The following is an 18125-nucleotide window of genomic DNA, read 5'->3' as shown; positions in this document are numbered from 1 at the left end:
AAAATATCTGTGACAAAAACTTTGCCTTAATTATCTGTTATATAGGACTAGAACCAAACTACAAAAGCCACAATGGGGCTGTGTTCTTAAAGAGGCTTGAACTCCACTTCCACTTGTGCGCCCATGTGCAAACACCTGGACATGGCCTTTGCAAGGAAAGACAGAAACCCTGTGCAGCTGACAACTTTGACACATGCAAAACAGCATTGTCAATGGGTTTGATTGCCCAGCTGCCCCCGTGCTAGGGTGGGCGTGATTATTGGTGATTCTTGAAAAATTTGGCTCCAGCCTCTGTCGTCCCACAGATAAAGACTGTCATAGCCACTTGTGCTCTAACAGGCCTTGGGCATCAAACCTGCCAGTGGCGGCCAGTGAGCTGAGCTGAGCGACACACCGTGCCAGCTCTAAAATTCAGTTACATTTTTTTAAAAATCTCCAGATTAATCTGTCACAGTCCAGGGCAGCTGCACCTGTATTTCCCCTCGGTGGCCCAGCCAGGACACCCACTTCCCAACTGTTGCTTTTCTGGGTGGAGACCTGCATCTCTCTCACCCTTCTGACCAGGGTATTCCCAGGCTTCACAGATCCCTGCCTTCACTGTGCATTTCCCAGCACAGCCAGGTAGCCCAGAGACACCTGCTGGCTTTCTTTTCAGAGACAGGGTAAACAGGTGTAATTGCTACAGTGATAAGGTATCACACGGCACTTCCTGTGCACGCCTGCTTTATTCTTAAGCTTTATAGAGAAACCATACTGAAAACAATAGAAGAACCTACGTGCCTGCTAATAGGCTTATCAGAGTTAGCTCTGCCCCCTAGCACGGATTCTGGCAGGCTCAATCCATCCCATCCCATCCCACCCCACCCAAAGGATTGGAGTGCTGTGTGGAGCAGGGGTCCTGTCCAGGAAGGAGGCCCTGAGGCAGGAGGCCCTGAGGCTCTCTCTCCTTCCTTTGTCTGTTGGGCCCTGGAGAATCCAGTTTGAACTAATCTGTGCACCTCTCCAGGGGTGGGGGTGGCTTCAGCAGGTTACTAGCAGAGGAAGTACATTAGCATGGCCCCTCCTCACTTGCAAAGGTGCATACTGTGTCACAATAACACGTGCACAATTGGATTTTTTAATCCAATGAACCCCACAGATGTTAAAACTAATTCAGTAAGGATTAACATCATTCATAAAGTTCATCCAGGATGTGGAAAGAAATTGTCTGTGTGTCACGTAGTCCCCTGGAGACTTTACAGCCTGCCCCCTCTGGTACCTGGACTTTCATTTTTTCCTGCCTTATGAGGATGGGTTTCTTGTTTCCCTTTGGATTGTTGCTGCTGCTGCTTTGCCCTATTCTTTCTTTGTATAACCAAAGAACAATGCAAAGGTTAGATTCCAAACAATGAAAATGCATCTGGGAAGTAACAAAAATACAAAGACAAGGAGTAGATGTGTAGATACTTGGATGGAATGTTTTTGCGTCCAAGTATGCCATTTTGTCAACATCAAAAAGTTTCATGAAGATGTATCAATTTCAGTGAAAGTTTCTCAGGGCCAGGCTGAACCTTCCGGGAGGTGAGAGAGAGAGCACCCGATCTTTGTGATCTGAAAACGGGCCTTTTGACACAGTTCCACTTACGGACAACCTTCCAAAGGTTTGGTTTCCATTCCAGTGCGGAACAAAACAGAGTTGTCGTCCTCTGGCCAGCTCTAATTAGGAGGCACGTCCTCAGCTCCGTTTTGTCAATGGAGCTACACCGATGTACGCCAGATGAGACTCTAGCCGTGTGTGCACGTGCATACATATATGGTTGTAGACAGACACAAAATATAATTGCCCCTGCGACTCAAAAGGAATGACAGTTTACCGTCTATGATGGTTGGAAGGAAGGGTTAGTAGCCAGGAAAGAGTTAACCCAGGAGGTTTCTCACACTGGGATGAAGACTGGACATTCAGTCTATGGTAGACCTGGAATGCTTGTCCCAGCTTGGGGCTGTTTTGGTATTCATCACCCATTGTACCCTGGAAAGTCCTGGCTCTGTGGAATGAGCGTGAATACAGGCTAGTTCTCAGAGGGTACGATACACTGCAATAAAAGAGTCGCGCACAGCCGCAGCTAGCCCCGGTCAGCTGAATTGGTCTCCTGGGGCTCAAGCTGCAGGGCTCTAAAGTTGCCATGTAGCTGTTTGGGGTCAGGCAGTAGCCTGGGCTCAGGGCCCTCGCTCCTCATGGGGGGTCTCAGAGCCCAAGCTGCAATGCCTACACAGCCATTTTGAGACCTGTAGTGCAAGCCTGGGGGCCCAAGCTGGGAGGCTCGGTGCTGCAGGCAGTGCAGACTTACCGAGCGTCCCCGGTTTTTAGGCAGAAAGGTTGTTATTGGAAAGGGACAGATAATTTTGACACCCGACTCCCTCTGCCAGGTTGATGGAATACTGTAGTATGGCACAAGCCGAGAGACACTGAAGCTGTATAGTTCAGCACTTGCTGCTTTCTCTTCCATCTGCTCTTACAGCTGCTCCCTTAGAAGTGAGCTTGTTTAAAACCAGGCTATAATTATGGCGGTAACACCTCTTCCCTGGTGTTTGCACTCTGATGTCTGCAATTCCCAAAACTATAATTATCCACCGACTTTTACAGTTCATCTTAGCACCTTCCTTTTCTTCATCATGCTGTGGTCCACAGTGGCTACTTTGGCCTGCTTACAGGCTGGGGGGGGAGGGGGGGGGCAGAACCAGCCCTGTCAGACACTAGCAGCAGGGGAATGCCTGGCCCCTGTCTGTGTGCCCACCCCCCCAAGTTTCAATCCCGATCCCCTCCCAGCAGCTCTTGCAGCCCTCCTGCTGCAGAGCTTTTTGGAGGGAAATTTCAAACTTGATTTCTGACTAATCCTGTGGCTCAGTCAAGTGTCTGTCTAATTCCTAGCTGTGTTCCAGGACTGCGTTTGCCCTTGGGGGAGATTGTCCCGTCAGCTCTGCTTTGGAAGTGCTTGCAATGGCTGGGGCTAGTGAGCTAGGCCAGGCAGGACTGGGGAAACAAAACTCATTCTAGGGACAAGAGCCCACATCCCTCAACTCCAAAGGGATGGAAATGCCAGATGGAAGATCTTCATGCCCGGGCCCCTAAAGCCTGCTCCTTGCTGCAGAGCTCAGCTCCCTCTGGAAGGGGGGAAATGGACACAGCACGGATGGAGACTGCAGTCAGGGGCCTTTGGGTTACAGGAGAGAGCTGGGCCCAGACATCCCCAGCTGATATCCCAGGCTGGCCCTCCAGGGGAAACTGACCTATCGGACCCATGTGGCTCCCATGCAGGAGAGAGAGCTAGAGCTGCGGGGGAGTCAGTCCGTTGCTCCTTCCTTGAGAAAGCCAGAAGGGGCCAATGTCGGGGAGGAGAGACGACATGTCTGGTCTCTGATGGCAGGGAGATGGCTAGCCACTGGAAATATTTCCAGAGGAATCTCCGAGCTCCGTTCCCCCGGCCCACCTCGGAGCCAGATCGTGGGGGCAAACTCCAAGAGGGACATAAATGAGTAAAATAAAATCAGCACTTCTTCCCCGCTCGTCTCACAGTGTGCGGCGTGGCGGATCAGCGTGGGATGGAGCAGGTCATGGACCTGTGCGCACACACAAAAAGGGAATTTGTCCTCCAGAGGGGAGGAGGGCCTGCCGGGGGAGCAAATCATGAATATATACTGAAAACGAACAAGGAATGCCGGAGCATAGCCTCTTCCCTGCAGAGCACTGGGAAACACTTCACACGTCCACAGCTGCCATGGACATGCTCTTGCTTTGTCTCCCTTCTCGCCCTCCCTGGGGAGACGGGATAGTGGGATGGGGATTTCCTGCCACTCCAAAGAGAATGGGAAGGCAGGCCCCAGCAATGCCCTAATGTCCGTGTTACTGTTCCCAGCTTCTGCAGTGGCCTCCCAGGCCTTGCCACCACCTCCTCCCTGCAGCAGCTATCCAGGGTTCCCAGTGGATATTTGGGGGGGTGGGGAAGTGATTATTGTTGGGGTCCCTGAGAGTGATAAATGGATCCTGCTGATTGGTGCACAGCCTCTGTAGTTCAACCAACAGCCATGTCAAACCAGTGACACTGACTCCAGTACCTCCGGGCAGGCCTCCAGGTGATGGGGTAAGAGTGTCAACCCTTATTCCCTGCCCCCCCACCAGGTCAGAGCACAGGACCTTGGAACCTCATTCAGCTCCTTGCTGCGCTCTCCAGACTGAAGCCCTGGGTGGGGGTCACTGTCTCTCCTCTCCACTTACAGAGTCGTTCCAGTAGCTACAATCTCCAATCGGATTAGCTTTCGAAGAATCGAAGTTCAGTCCTCAGGAGTACTGACAGCCTGGCAGAGGAGGCCTGTCTCATGCATTGAGAATGGCTGGGTAGCCCCATGGCCATCAATACATAGATTCAGCAAGATATACATGTTGGTCATCCTATCTTGGCCAATGCCATTGTTCTGGCAGAAGTCTTCTCCAAGCCTCAATGTCCAGGGGATGAGGGAGGAGATACAATAGACCTTGTTTTCATTGTCCATATTTCAAGGATGATCCTGCTTCTCCCCGTGGAGGCACTGCTGTGAAACCCCCATTGGAACAGATGTGTGGCGCTTAGCACAATGAAGAATAGGAAAAATGTGTCTGTGTTTACCTGGTAATGTCTTTTCTTTGCTAAATACGGTCCACAGACCTTGCTCACTCTGGAGACCAACAAATCATACAGAACCCGGGGGAAGTTGACGTCCAAAGAGTTGGCTTTGTTTGGTTAGGGGGTGTTTTCCATGCTCTGCAGTCGGAGAAATTGTTGTGTTAATTATACATTGAAGAAACAGCACAATTGCAGGAACTGAAAGACTTGGACGTGTGGACACAAATCTCGGTGCCAAGAAAAACACTGTTTTGTGTTGTACTGAAGAGCCTCTAGCAAAGTAAAATAGGAACAAAACAAGCTTCGTTTCTCTCCCCGCAGTCACATAGTGACTTGGCAGCTACCTTACCCCACAGGTTTATCGTCCGTATCCTTATGGTGACTTGCTACCTTCCTTTTTAAGAGTCAAGATTTCTCAGACTCCGGCCTGACAGCGCTGCAGCCCAATTCCCAGTGTTTGCGTTCCCATCATACTCCCAACACTTGGAAGTTGTCAGTTGATGTTGGGATAGGGTGCCCGGGGGAAGGGGTGGTAACTGCCATGGACAGTCAGGGTTTCACCTGAAAGCACAAATGCCTGAACACAGATTCCCTCTGCTGAAGGGAGGGACAGTGGTGTTTGCTTCCTGATAGGGGTTGCTTTCCCCGCCAAGGCCTTACTACCAGCTACGGATGCTGTCAAGTGACTGGACGGGAGGGATCTGCAGTCTCAGCCAGCCTTGGATTCCAGTAGGAAATCTTCACCAGCTTTGTCTTCCCTGTCTGTCAGGCTAGGAAACGATAGCCCGTTTATGTGAGAGCAGTGGAGAGAGCCTGAGGCCTCTTGCATGGGCAGATTGTGGAATCGGTTCACAAGAAGAACAGTTCATTTTCCTGCTTTTGCTTGTTCCTTATGCAACACACAGAACCATGGCCCTGATCAAGGGTAAGGGCACTGACCTCACTGACCTGGCCACATTCCACCTTAAGGAATTACAGTCTGCCTTTTCCTGCTGCCATTTCCATTGGGTACAGATAGCTGTTAAAACAGCTGCCACTTTCTACCCAGCAGTGGCTGCATTAGGTAGGTGGGTGAAGCCATCTCTGAGTATGGTAGGAACATGAGCTTAACAGCCCAAGGCTGCAGTCCTTAATGGTGTGACTAGACCCACTGAGTGCAACAGGACTGCTTGCCTGGGTAGGGATTTCTGAGCTCTGGCTCTAAAAATCAGTTTAAAATTCTTTGAGGGCCTTTGGAATGAAAGGTGCTACAGATACACCTACCAGCATTGGCCAAGATTGTCAGAAGGAACTGGTGTTTCTTGGTGCCACTGTCCTTGGGGGTCCAACTGGAAATTAACTAGTTTTCAGGTGAAGCTCAGTAAGTTTATGCAAGGGATGATAGGAGGGGGTTGTCTGCAGTAGCAGGGGATTGGCCTCCATGGACCCAGTCCTATGTGCTGGCTTCCCGGGGACCCCTGAAAAAGGGGGCCTGGTTTTCGGAAAGTCTGTGATTCTCCCTGGTGTGCAGCAGAAATGCCAGGTGGCTGTGGCTCCCACTAACAGCCTTCCTTCTCTTTCAGGTTTGTGGTCCTTCCTGTGGTTCGTAGCTTTCTGCTTCCTGGCCAACCAATGGCAGCATACACCAGACAGCAAAGGGGCGTCTCAAGCAGCAGATGCCGCCCGGGCAGCCATCGCCTTCTCATTCTTCTCCATCCTCTCCTGGGTGAGTTTAGGTTCCAGATGCTCAGCCGATCACAGACGTGTGGGTGGGAGGAAATCATGGCCTACAGGAAATAGCCAGGTGGGACAAGGACTGCAGCACAATACCCGCTGCCTTAGATTAATCCGAGGCACATGGTTACCAGGGCCGTGCTATTCCTCATCCTTGAGGATGTGAATTCAGTGATGGGTCCTGCACCCAGTGGAGTGAAGGGCAGGACTCCCATAGGCCTCAGTGGACATGGATCTGTGCCCTCAGCCACCGAGTGATGAGATCTTAATGATTTACAGAGTTAAGAGAGTGTCTCTTATTTCATTCAGGGACGTGTCATTGTGCAGGGAGTTCATGAGCACAGAGGGAAATCCTGGCTCTAATTCTCTTTCATAGCAGAGTTTCAGTAGGGAAAAATCTTTAGAAATGTTTTTATAGCTAAAAGAACAATTTGGGGCCAACAAAACACATTGTCCAGAGAGCAGTTGGAATCACTGTCAGGGACCGATTAGATGCCCATGTATGAGTTATGGTTTGGGGACCCCAAAATCAGTCCTGCCACAGCGCAGGAGGAGAAAGTGGTAGGATCACTAGAAACCTCACCATGATGCAGTGGGATACCCCAGATATCTCACCAGGACTGCACTCACCCTGTCATCACTGTCACAGTTATCACACTGATCTTTTTCTTCATTACTGGAAATTTCAGCGCCCTGATGAATCAAAAGGCTGCAATGACTGTGGGAAAGGCCAGGCTTCTAGTTCTCCAGAGGGGAGTAGTTGAAGTTGTAGTGGAGACTGGCAGGGTTTTTACCAGGTTCTGAGCAGGTGGGGGAAGACACCGGCACCGTGTCCGCAGTAGCTCCTGCCATAGGAGCTGAGCAGATGGAGAAGTATGTGTCTCAGTTTTCCTAGTATAGACAAGTGCTAAGTCTGTGCCTGTCCTGCCCTCTCTGTTCTGTGAGGTGGGAGCTCTGGTAGCCATCATCCCCCAAGGTCTAAGAGCTGACTGTGCCACTCACACACCAGCTTTCCAAGCGTGGTGCTGGGCCTCAGCTGTTAGACTCCAGTGAATGTAACCGGGGTACATACAGCTCCATGATCATTCACCCCCCGGTAGGAACAAAGAGTTTGCAGCAGAAAGGGCCTAAGAGTGAGAGACAGCAAAAGTTGGGAGGTAAAAGAAACAGGGAAATGAAATCTGATCTGAGCACAACTGAGCAGCAGAAAGAGGAATTAGGAAGTGTGATTTGGGGAACCGGGGTTCTGCCAGACAAAGATGGTTTGCAGTAAAGAAATAATTGCAGTTCAGCTATAGTCAAACCGCTGAGGAGTAAGGCTGAAACTTGTGGGTACTTGGCTGGATAACTCCCTTTAGTCTGGGGAATTCCAGACTTCCCCCAGCCTCCCAAGGCCCCAGTCCTGTGGAGTGCTGAGCACCCGCACCTGCCACTGGAACTAGCAAGCAAGCCAGTAAAATCCATCATTTCAGTATCTATAGTTAGAGCTCGGTGAGTGATTTGATTTCAAGGAATAAATCCCCAAACCCTCAGAAATATTTCCCCGCTACTAGCCTGTCCTGCTGAGTGCCAGAGAGGTGCTGCCTCCCAGAAGCCTCCTCTGGCAGGAAAGTTGTCTTTGAGCTCTCCATGTTGACCTAACTCTGTCTCATTGCAGCAGTGGGAGGCTTTGTCACTGATCTTTGACTTATGGGGGAGCAGAGCAAGACCAGTGCTGAGTACTTTGGAAAATCCTTCCCTAAACTAGCATGTACGCCGTCCCCTCCAGAAGGAGATTGGCAGAAAATGGAGACTATTAGTGACTCAGGCTACCTCCAGGCCCCTGATTTGATTTGTCAGCTCTTCCCTGCAGACACCAGGGGCGAGAGAAATGAAAGTAAAGCAAAGCGTGCTTCTTTTAACCAGAAAGGAAGGCAATAAGTGAAGTGAAAGGAACGAAACACACAGTATGAAAAACCAGTGCGAGCCCAGATACAGCAAGCCCTGCTCTGCGTTGTGCCTCAGAGCATAACAGTCCCCTGGAAAGAATGGATATCCTCAGAGCAGCAAATTGAGACAGCCTGGCAAACGTAGGAAGGACGAGTAGAATGAATCACCCAAGATAGAATTGGTCCAGGATGCCTGGACTCTTGCAAAGAGCGCCAGGTGGTTTTTCAGTCACCACCCAAATGCACCTCAGTTTTACACCTTCCTCTGCAAGCCAGTCAGCAGCACCCACAGCAATGTGTGACCCTAACCCAAGTACTGCCCAGGCCTAACATGGCTTAGCTTGCGAGATCTGACAAGATCACAGCCCAAATAGCAAGAACGAGCTGCTTTGCTTGTCTCCTTTGTGGGGGATGGGTGGGAGTCGTCTATCCACGTGACGCTCCTCTGGTACCTGGGAGCCACGTAGACTTGCAGCAGAACTTTACCCAGAAGATGTGCCAGATATGACAGCAAAGCTGATAACTGCCTGAGTTAGATAGGCACCACATACAGAAAGCTAATCTCAGACCCAGGCCTTCGGATGCCCTGTTGGAGTTCACACCTCCAGCTGGTAACACAACCAGACCGGGCATGGCCATCCAGCTGAAGTGATCTGTCAGACAATACTCTGTGTGCTTACTAAAGAGCTTGGGGTTGTTTGCAGGAGAGAGTCTGCTCCCCCATGCTTCCTGTCATTGCCCACATAAGCCTTATGCGGCGTCGTGAGCATGTTACCCTGTAAGATCTGCAGTAATGCCATCATCCTGCACTATAGGAACTGGATCATCTCACGCAAAGGATAGTCTGGGCTTCTCCAGCTTTGGGCCTGGCCCCAGTTCACTCACCAGTTTAACTGCTCCCTGGCTCTATAATTATCCCAATAAATCTTTTTTCATCTCAGCTTCCCTGTAGCCCCACTTAATTCACAGGCCCTGATCTCTTTATTGCTACACTCTGCATTTAATGTAGCAGTCCACAAAGATGCATTGGGAGAGATGCGCTCTCCATCTTATTGGCCACCAGGCAACTTCCCTCCTTGCCCAGATCACCACCACTCAGCCTGGCTGTTGCTTTTGATGTATCTCATGGATGGGGGCTGACCCAGATGGGCTTTTGCATGGATTAGGTTAGTTCCATTTATGCCCAAAGACAGGCAGACTTTTGGGCAGCTGCTTTGCTAAAAATGGTGCAGTCTCTTGCCCAAATACCCCCCACAATGTACAGACCCATTCATGGCAACCCACTCATTTCTGCTAGGGCCTCCCAACAATAATAGCTTTTGGGCACTCCCTAACTGGGGCTAGAATAGCATCAGTGACCCAACGGAGAAGGGCTGTATATCTCTGTGACAGGGTTTGACTCACCACCGCTGGCACCTCCCGCCAGTCACTCCAGGAATTAGCTCTCAACGGCTGCGGAGTGTCTTCAACACATGGTGTCGGGCCCATCATTTGCTCTACTGCCCTGGGACCCGTGTTGCTCCCTGCTCAGCAGTGTCCTCTTCAGGACAGTCCTTGTCTGTTTCAGGACACGGCCCTCCAGCAGTGCCCACTGCGTCAGTCTTACCCCCTTCTGGGGGCGTTGTTAACAGCAGTCCTTCTGTCTGCACCTGCCTCGGTGGCCAACCGCAAGTAGTCTAGCTTCTTATCTCAGGGGCCAGTTGCAGTCTGTCTCGGCCTCCCTCCTCAATGGCCAGGTGCAGTGGAAAGCAGGGGGACCCAGGCCCGCCCACTACTCTGGGCCCCGACCCAGAGACCTTCTAGTGGCAGCCTCCCTCTACCCTTCTTCTCTCCCTCTTGTGTACTCAGTTTCCCTGGGCCACTTCCCCTGTGGCCCTGTGCACCTTCCTGACCCTTTGCAGCAGGGCCGCAGCCTGGCAGGTAATTGGCCAGAGCCCCTATCTGCTCCCCCAGGCCTGCCCAGCACTGTTCTGGCCAAGGTCCTACTCCTTTCATCAGGAGCCAGTCCTTCTCCCTTGGAGATCAGGGAGTGACTACCTTCTCCCTACCTGGGCAGCCTTTATATAGGACCTAGTCTGGTCCTAATTGGCTGCCCCTTTCCCTACCCTGATTGGCTCTCCCCAGGCCTTCACTGATTGGCTGCTGGTCCGCGCAGCCTCTCTGGCCTGGTTCAGCCCTTTTTCTCAGGGGTGGGGCTCTGCCCCACCACAATCCCCATTACCAATCCACCAACCAGCCAGGCTTCCTCCAGCTGTTCAGTTTGGGACACAAACAATCCGCTCTCCAGTCCATACCCCAAGCCTTTTGGACAGTTTTGCAGTAAAGCATAAGTCCTAGGAGCACCCGTTGCGCTCAGGGCTGGGGATTCTCCATAGTTCTCAGCGGGAGCTGCTGGGTGCTGAGTGCTTCTGGGTCTCTGGTTCTGTGTGCACAGGCCCAGTGTGTCGCTGCACTGGCCCTGTGCCTCAAGAGCAATCAGATGAGTTCATACCAAAGCCAGCTATGTGGTTCCCTGTAAACTCCTTTCCCAAGATGAATGAAGCCTTTCACAGAAGCACTGGGAAAATTTTGCTCCCAGGTGCACATGGCTGGGGTCCTTCCTGCCAGTTCCATATTCTCGCCCTGGGCGGGTCCCATCCTGATGTCAGTGGAGGGGGTCAGAGTGAAGACTATGACAACAGCACAGATCTGCGACCTGGATTTTGACAGCCTGTTCATGAAACTGGCTGATAACGTTGCTGAGTTTTGTGCAATTACCTAGGTGTTGAGTCACAATTTTGAAGTGGTTGGACTTCTTTGCCACTGGCTTTTTTCCCCCCCAGTCAGTGCAGAGCTGTTCTGACATTGAGCCTGCTGGTGTTGCTAATAAACCCTTGTGCTTTACATAATCAATGCACAGAAAATAAACAGATATTACATGGGCACTGGTAGTATATCAAAGTGAGACATGGCAGAGACAGATGCAGCGACTCGCAGCTTCCGCAGGCAGTTTTCCGCAGGCCTGTCATGTGTAAACTAATTGAATTGTTAATGAACCAGCCTGATCTAAAAGCAGGTGTGTCATTCCAGCAGCGCCGCTGTTCACATCTCTCACGGTCTATGACCTGAATATCTGTAACCTCAAAAAAGGGGTCAAGGAGTCTCTGCAGAATTGACCTACTTGCTGGGTTTATGAGGCTACCAAGATTTGACTCAATACAATGACCTGAATTTTGCCGGTGGTTACAGCAACGCCAGCCCAAGAGCAAGCGGCCCTCTGAGTTGAGAGGACAATAAAACGAGTCTCTAAAGCCAGGCGGTTCCTGGGTAGAGGGCACGGTTCCCTCTGGCCCTTTTCTCACCTGACTGGAGTTTAAGCCCTGGGGACATGCGTGCGCGCACGCGCAATAATATAAAGGTTTGCTGACCAGAGACCACCGGAAACCCAGGTGTGCTCCTGGCGGTGGTCCTGGTGCCTGAATCGCTGGGACTCATCTCTCACCGTCAGTGCTGAGCTGGAGCCCCTGCCTGGTGCTGTGGGGCACTGTGTGGCTTTTCTCAGTCTCGGAGGGCCTTGTACTGCCCCCATACCTGACTGGCCAGCCAGGGGTGGGAACATCACCCAACACTTCCTGGCTCTGGAGAGCTGGTTCCATTGACCCCAGGCAGCGAGACCTGTCAGCCCCAAACAGACTCTGGCTTTTACCTGGCGGTGTGTGGAAACACGTCCTTTAGCCTCATGTTAGTTATTGCAGTTGAACTGTTGGTTACCACGCAAGGGGCAGGCTCCAGCAATGTAGGCTGTAGCCCTGCTCGGCAGTAGGGGCTCTGCACACACTCACCTAGGGGTGGTGGCCCCTGGCCTGTAGCAATCACAGTCGAAGGCCTGACACACACAGAGGCTCGGGAAGGGGAACAAGTCATAGAGTCCCTGGCGGCAGCAGGAAGGACGTGGCCTGTGGACGTAGGCATGGAAGGATGGGGCTGATGGTACCACACATAGGGGGCTGGATGGGAGAAGGCAAGCAGGCCTCCGTGTAAGGTGATGAACAGGCAGAGAAGGGTGGAAACATCTGTCTAGGAACACCGTGTCATGAACTGCTGATGTCTTCACTAACTCTCCGATCCTCATTGAAGGTTGCCCTGACGCTGATGGCCATGCAGAGGTACCACCTGGGGACTGACATGTCTCTCTTTGCCACGGATCAGTTTGCCACTGACCCCAATACAGGATACCCAGGATACCCGACCGGCGGCGGCACCGAAAGCACGGAAACCTATCAGAGCCCACCCTTTACTGAGACCATAGACACCAGTCCAAAAGGTTACCAGGTGCCAACTTACTAAAGGACGGAGGGCTCAACACAGTCATGTCAGAATAGACAAAGTCTCCCCATGGTGCCGTACAATTAACTGGTTGATTGCAAGTGTATTTAGTACCATTTCCTTAATGTGGCCAGTCAGTGCTGGGTAACGTACTATTACCTAGTTGTGCAGTGAATTCTGTACATTAGTGTTGGTTCTTGTCTTACACCTAAGGGTTTTTTTTATACAAGCAGTGTTCCCTCTAAGTTATTCTGAAACCCTCTAAGTTTGAAACAGAAGGAAGGTTGCTACTACACAAAATACATGAGGCAACCACAAAAACAACACCACAATTCTCTTTGACTTGTTTGAATGCCAAACATTAGCACTGAATTTTGCTGAGTGCCTGGGAAAGTAGACAATAATGCTCCTGTTAGAAAACACAGCAGCTGATGAGTTGATGGTTATCTCGTTCTTCCAGAGCTAACACAGAATTGTTCTCATTTTGATGAACCCGGGGTTGCTCACACAGCTCCCGTTCATTCTCGCCTCATACCTTCCCACTGCAAGAAGCCACTACAGAGCTTCCTTGTGCTGCATAGAAACTAGAGTTTATGGACAGTGCCAAATTTAAAAAGAAAAAAGAATCATCTCGGTGTTGTTTCTAATTTGTATATATTTACTGTACAAAAAAACTGAACAGATGTTGCAAACTTTAGCTTAGGATTCAGGCATCAACTGCTTTTGCTTTTGCTTTTTTTAAAAAAAATGTTGAATAACCAAATCTCTTACCTGCTTCAACATTGTATCTGTTTAGGGAATTAAAAACGACTGTTCTCAGCTTGGTTTGGAAAACAATTCTGCAACTGATTGTCTGCTAATTGGAAAGACCACTTATTGGTGGGAAATACAGGATGTCACAGTGCAGCGTCAATGTAAAGTTTGTCATACTAAACAGTTTGCAAATTTACAATGGGTTGCTACCAGTGACACTGAACAGTTATTTACTCTATCATTTAAAGTTTCCGACACAAGTCGTGTGGGTGTGTTAAAACACAGTGACTCAACTTGAAATCTAATCAAATGGAAAGCCTGGCTTTATTTTGATATTGGCAAGTGCCATCATCTGCCATTAACAGAAGCAAATAAACTCAGGTGTGAATATATTGTTACACTGCAGCCACTAAAAATATGGAACCCATTCAGATGTTATAAAGCAAGACTGAAAAGCCATTCAGGTGGGTAGCGTGAGCAGTAAATGAGGAGTAAACCAGGACCCATATCTTCAATTAATGTGAGAGAATTAAAAAAGTGAGTTCATATAAAATGTAAGGGGGAAGATGCCTGAATTTTAGTTATCATTTGCAAAATGATGGGCTTATTAGAATCAAATGAATGTAAACCATACAAAATCCAGTAGATAGTCTATCCCAGTAATACTCTGTCCCAGCTCACAGTCCCCCGGTTATCCAGCTGATCAATGGTGGGAGGTTTGTGGCATTTTCTTTCTGAGGACAAACTTCAAGGATAGTAGACACATCCGGATGAGTTAAATGTTGGCAATCCTACTGCCATGATGGGAGCTTTGCTCTGTATTTAAGATCATCCATTGCTAATCTGGATCAATTTTATTTGGTTAATTGTTTTTTTTTTAACAAGAGCCAGTTCAAAAGTATATTTCTTGTTTGCAAAATGTGTGTTAATGAGGCAGTTGAAAGGTCTTATGACTTCTGACCTCGTGATGAGCAACTAGTTAAAATGACTTTCCCGCACTTTTCTTGTAGTAAAAAAACATTTTTGTCATCGTTAATTCGGCTCATTTCAACAGCTATTTAAATTGCAAATAAATACGATAATTAACAGTGAGACACAGTCATAAGCAGTTTCTGTCACTGAGAAAACGGAGTTACTTGAACTCCTGACTGTTCAGAAAGGATTAAAATATGCATTTCCAGTGAAAGTTACTTTTACTGCACCTGAAAGACACAAGCTTAGCTGCCAGTGTCTAGGATATTAAAGCGGAGCAGGATTTTCACATTACAGTGACCAAACTAAAAACTTCTCCCTGGTTAATTTCAGTCATTTTTGGCGCTGCTTTGAGATGAACTTGCACCCAAGCTGACGTTCCAAACGCCTGAGAATTTTTGCATCACTCAATCCCATGGCCAAGGGGTTCCTGTCCCAGACAGGAAAGGAGCTGGACAAGCCGCAGGCTGCTGCTCTTCTTTAGCCAGGCGCCTCCTGCTGGCCTGAAGCAGGGAGATGCAACAGGCAAATGCATTAGGGGAGATTGCAGTTGACAGGAACGCACTGAGAAACCCTCCCATTAAGAAGACAAAGAACCTCTGAATCCCAGCGTATTATACACCTACGTTAATTATATGACCATTGTGATTCTCTCCCAAATCAGTCTTGCGGGAGAAAAAAAATCAAATTATTTTCATACGGGGTATAGTAGGGCTGTAGCAGTATTTTCCTTAGAGGGAACACTGAAAACTTAGCAGCACAAAACACGTGTGTTTATATTTTAGCAAAATTATAATCCATTTAAATGTTTCCTTAAATTGATTGTACATGTGAGATGTTTGTTCAGTACATTGTATTTTTTCTAACTATATACCTGTTCCAGAGTTTCCTTGTAACTGTAAAGAACTGAGTTCTGTCTGACTGCTGGAACTGTCCTGATCAGTGGTGTAAATGCGCTAACTATTACAATATGAATGTAAGCACCCGAGGCCTACATCGCATTTTCTCATTTTTTCCTCCCCAAACGGAGCACTCAGTGGGTTTCCGCCGAGGTCTGGATAAGAATACAGTCAGTGCAAAAAAATATAGCCCCGCACAGACACACCAATAATGACTGGCCTTGGGGGCAGCAACCCGAAAGTATTGCTTGAGGAACACAGGAAAGACAATGTGGCTGTGATTCGACATCTGCAGGCGTTAACTTCACAATCAAAGGGCACCTTGCTCTCCTTAGGGCCGCATTTCGTTTGCCAATCTTTGCTCAAATGGTCACTATGTTTAATGACACTTTTAATGTGACCCCCCCTTAGGAAACTGGCTGCTCTTCCAGGTTTGGGGAGGTGGATTAAGCACCAGGGAAATTTTAGTGGTGGCAGGGAAGCCCTGCAGATTGCTACTGGCTTAGAATCAGAGGCGTACAAAGCTGTAACCGACTCAGTCAGTGCAAGGTGAGACTACAGCAGCACTTGCTCAGCTGAAGGAAGTCCTGCCCTGCTCTCTGCTGCTGAAACCCTTCCCTGTCTCCCAATTACTCCATTCCCTGCTGCATTGGTGCTTAAGAGAATAAAAGCAAGTGCCATGCTCCAGCCTCCATGGACTCAAAGCTGATCTGCCTTTAGTGTTGGGAAAGCCGTGTGGAAGCATGGGTAGTCACTGCACACTTGCTGCCCTATCTAGGCCACAGTGATGAATTACACACAGCCCCATGAGGCTGTTTTATCCAGTCACGTCAGAGAAGTGTAATTAATGTTGTATTGAAATGCGCAAGTCACACCTGCCTTGGAAACAGTATTTTCAAAACTTTTAACAAAAGAAATGTTCTGGCTTGTTTGCCAGTGTGGTGAACTTCCTGTTTAAACTATTTTACTGGGTAGTAGCATAGATTATTAGCTGTTAAAGAAACTTCTGAATTAACAAATAGGCTTAAAGGTAGCATAAGACATCTGACCTCACTGCAGCCGGTAATGAGACATGCCTACCACTTGCATTAAATCTTGTTTCCAAGCAGTTTGCAAGATTCCAAGGTGTTCCCTGTAGCCATTTTAAGTGTTAATAATGCTGTTTATTAACTGTTGTTACGTGTCAGTGAATTGTGAAGTAGACTAGTGTACACAGATACAGATGTCATTAAATAGATTCTTTTGGACTATGGTTAGCAAATTACTAGATGTCAGTATAGTAATTGTAGTACGTGAATTGGGGGTTCACATATTACTTAGTCAGATCACCCCTTTCTCTTCCCTATTTTTCTGTTGTAAATTCACTGTGGTTCAGTAGATATTAGCTGCTTTTCTTGTAACGATCCAGACCAAATCTTATAAGCATGCCAGGATTTTGCTGTGAATTTGAGCGTCATGCCAGGCGCTCTCCATATGCTGTTTTTACAGGCTGTTTAAATATATACTGCATCGTGTTCCCTAGAGATCTCCAAAAGCCCAGTAGATAATTTACTATACAGAGGGCCAGTTTATGCTGCTCTCAGGCTAGTCTGCTGAAAGCTTCTTCATTAGTGTTAGCATGAAGTTTGGGTGTAAAAAGAATAGTGTGTTTTTAAAAAAAAAAAAAAAAAAACAAACAAGTCACATATGCCTTGCTGGAGAGTTGTTCTATAGAAATAGCCTTGATACAGAATGCCTTGGTGCAGTAACAGAGAGACATTTCAACACCGAGGTGAACAAGCAAACAGCGTGCTTTTGCGTAAGCGTCATTGTTGTTTTCGCATGTTCAATATTGTAGGGTCAAAAGAACAGCTGTATATTGGCAATGTCTCACTAAGGAAAAAGTATCATTTCCTACCTTTTCATTATTCCCCGTGAGTAAAGATGACATGATAAACTGAGGTTTAGTAGAAAAGTTTGGTTTTTTTCTGTCCATAACAAAATGTCTTTAAAATAGTGTACAGAGTTTGGTCCCTGGCCTAGTACTCTCATCACCACCACAGAGTTAAGTTTTGTTTTTTGCACAGATGCTTTGAAGTAGGGCAGTTTCCTGGCCTGTAAAGTGCCCATAGTACTTATCCTACTTCACAGCTATGGTGAAGATCAGTTCATGTTAATACTTAGCACTTACTATTCTAGCATGTACCTTTCTTATTTTTCCTCAGGTCTGCATTCCCAGTAATTCACACTCCCTCTTCTCTCCCACCACAAATCAAAAAGTTAGTGTTTGCAGATTATGTTTCAGTTCTATATGCTGCAGGTGTGATCCAGGCTAACTTTAAAGACATCACTAAGTCACTAAGTCATTTCCATGGAATCAGTATTTCTTTTATATAGAACTATCACAAACTCACTTTTTGGCCTTTTTTCTAGTGTGAGTGTGTGTGTGTGTGTGTGTGTGTGTGGCCTGTTAGCCCATTTCCATTATACATTTATTCATGGTACTTTAACAAACAGTGCTTCTTGGGGCCATTCATGTAAAAAAACAAAAAAACAAAAACCACCTCACAACTGAGGCTTAAACGATGGCCTTTTCATGCATCAACTTGAAGCCCAAATTTAGCTGCCTGTATTTTGTTGCAATATGCATTTAAACCTCAGATTCTTTAATAGTTTTTAATATCAAACTGATACCAAATGTGGTTTGCGAATTTAATTTTTCCAGATACCTCTTTACAAGCAGACCGTTTCAAAGAGTTGCAGTTGTCAATAACCCTACGTGCATTGTAGTATAAAGTGGACTATGTATGGAAGTAAATAAAAATGTTTACAATTTTTGTATTGATCTTTTGAAAGAACAATCTGTGATTGTGTATTTTCAGTGTCCGTGTACCAACTGCAACTTATTTTCAATAAAGATTTAAAAATTAATAGAAGTG

The 18125-nt window shown here is 47.9% G+C and overlaps 1 protein-coding gene across 1 annotated transcript in view; it reads left to right on the top strand.

Annotated features, from left to right (window-relative positions):
• The window catches only part of SYNGR3 (synaptogyrin 3), a 43793-nt gene extending 25677 nt beyond the window's left edge, over positions 1–18116 (top strand). The window contains exons 3-4 of the mRNA XM_077827484.1: positions 6200–6342; positions 12395–18116. Of these exons, the coding sequence (XP_077683610.1) occupies positions 6200–6342; positions 12395–12604 (353 nt within the window). The 3' untranslated portion in view covers positions 12605–18116. The remainder of the gene's footprint in view (positions 1–6199; positions 6343–12394) is intronic.
• The last annotated feature ends 9 nt before the right edge of the window (positions 18117–18125 follow it).

The sequence above is a fragment of the Eretmochelys imbricata genome, chromosome 10, assembly GCF_965152235.1.
Source record: "Eretmochelys imbricata isolate rEreImb1 chromosome 10, rEreImb1.hap1, whole genome shotgun sequence".
Classification (NCBI taxonomy): domain Eukaryota; kingdom Metazoa; phylum Chordata; order Testudines; family Cheloniidae; genus Eretmochelys; species Eretmochelys imbricata.
Note: the sequence above shows the minus strand (reverse complement) of the source record. Positions and strands in the feature narration are given on the sequence as shown.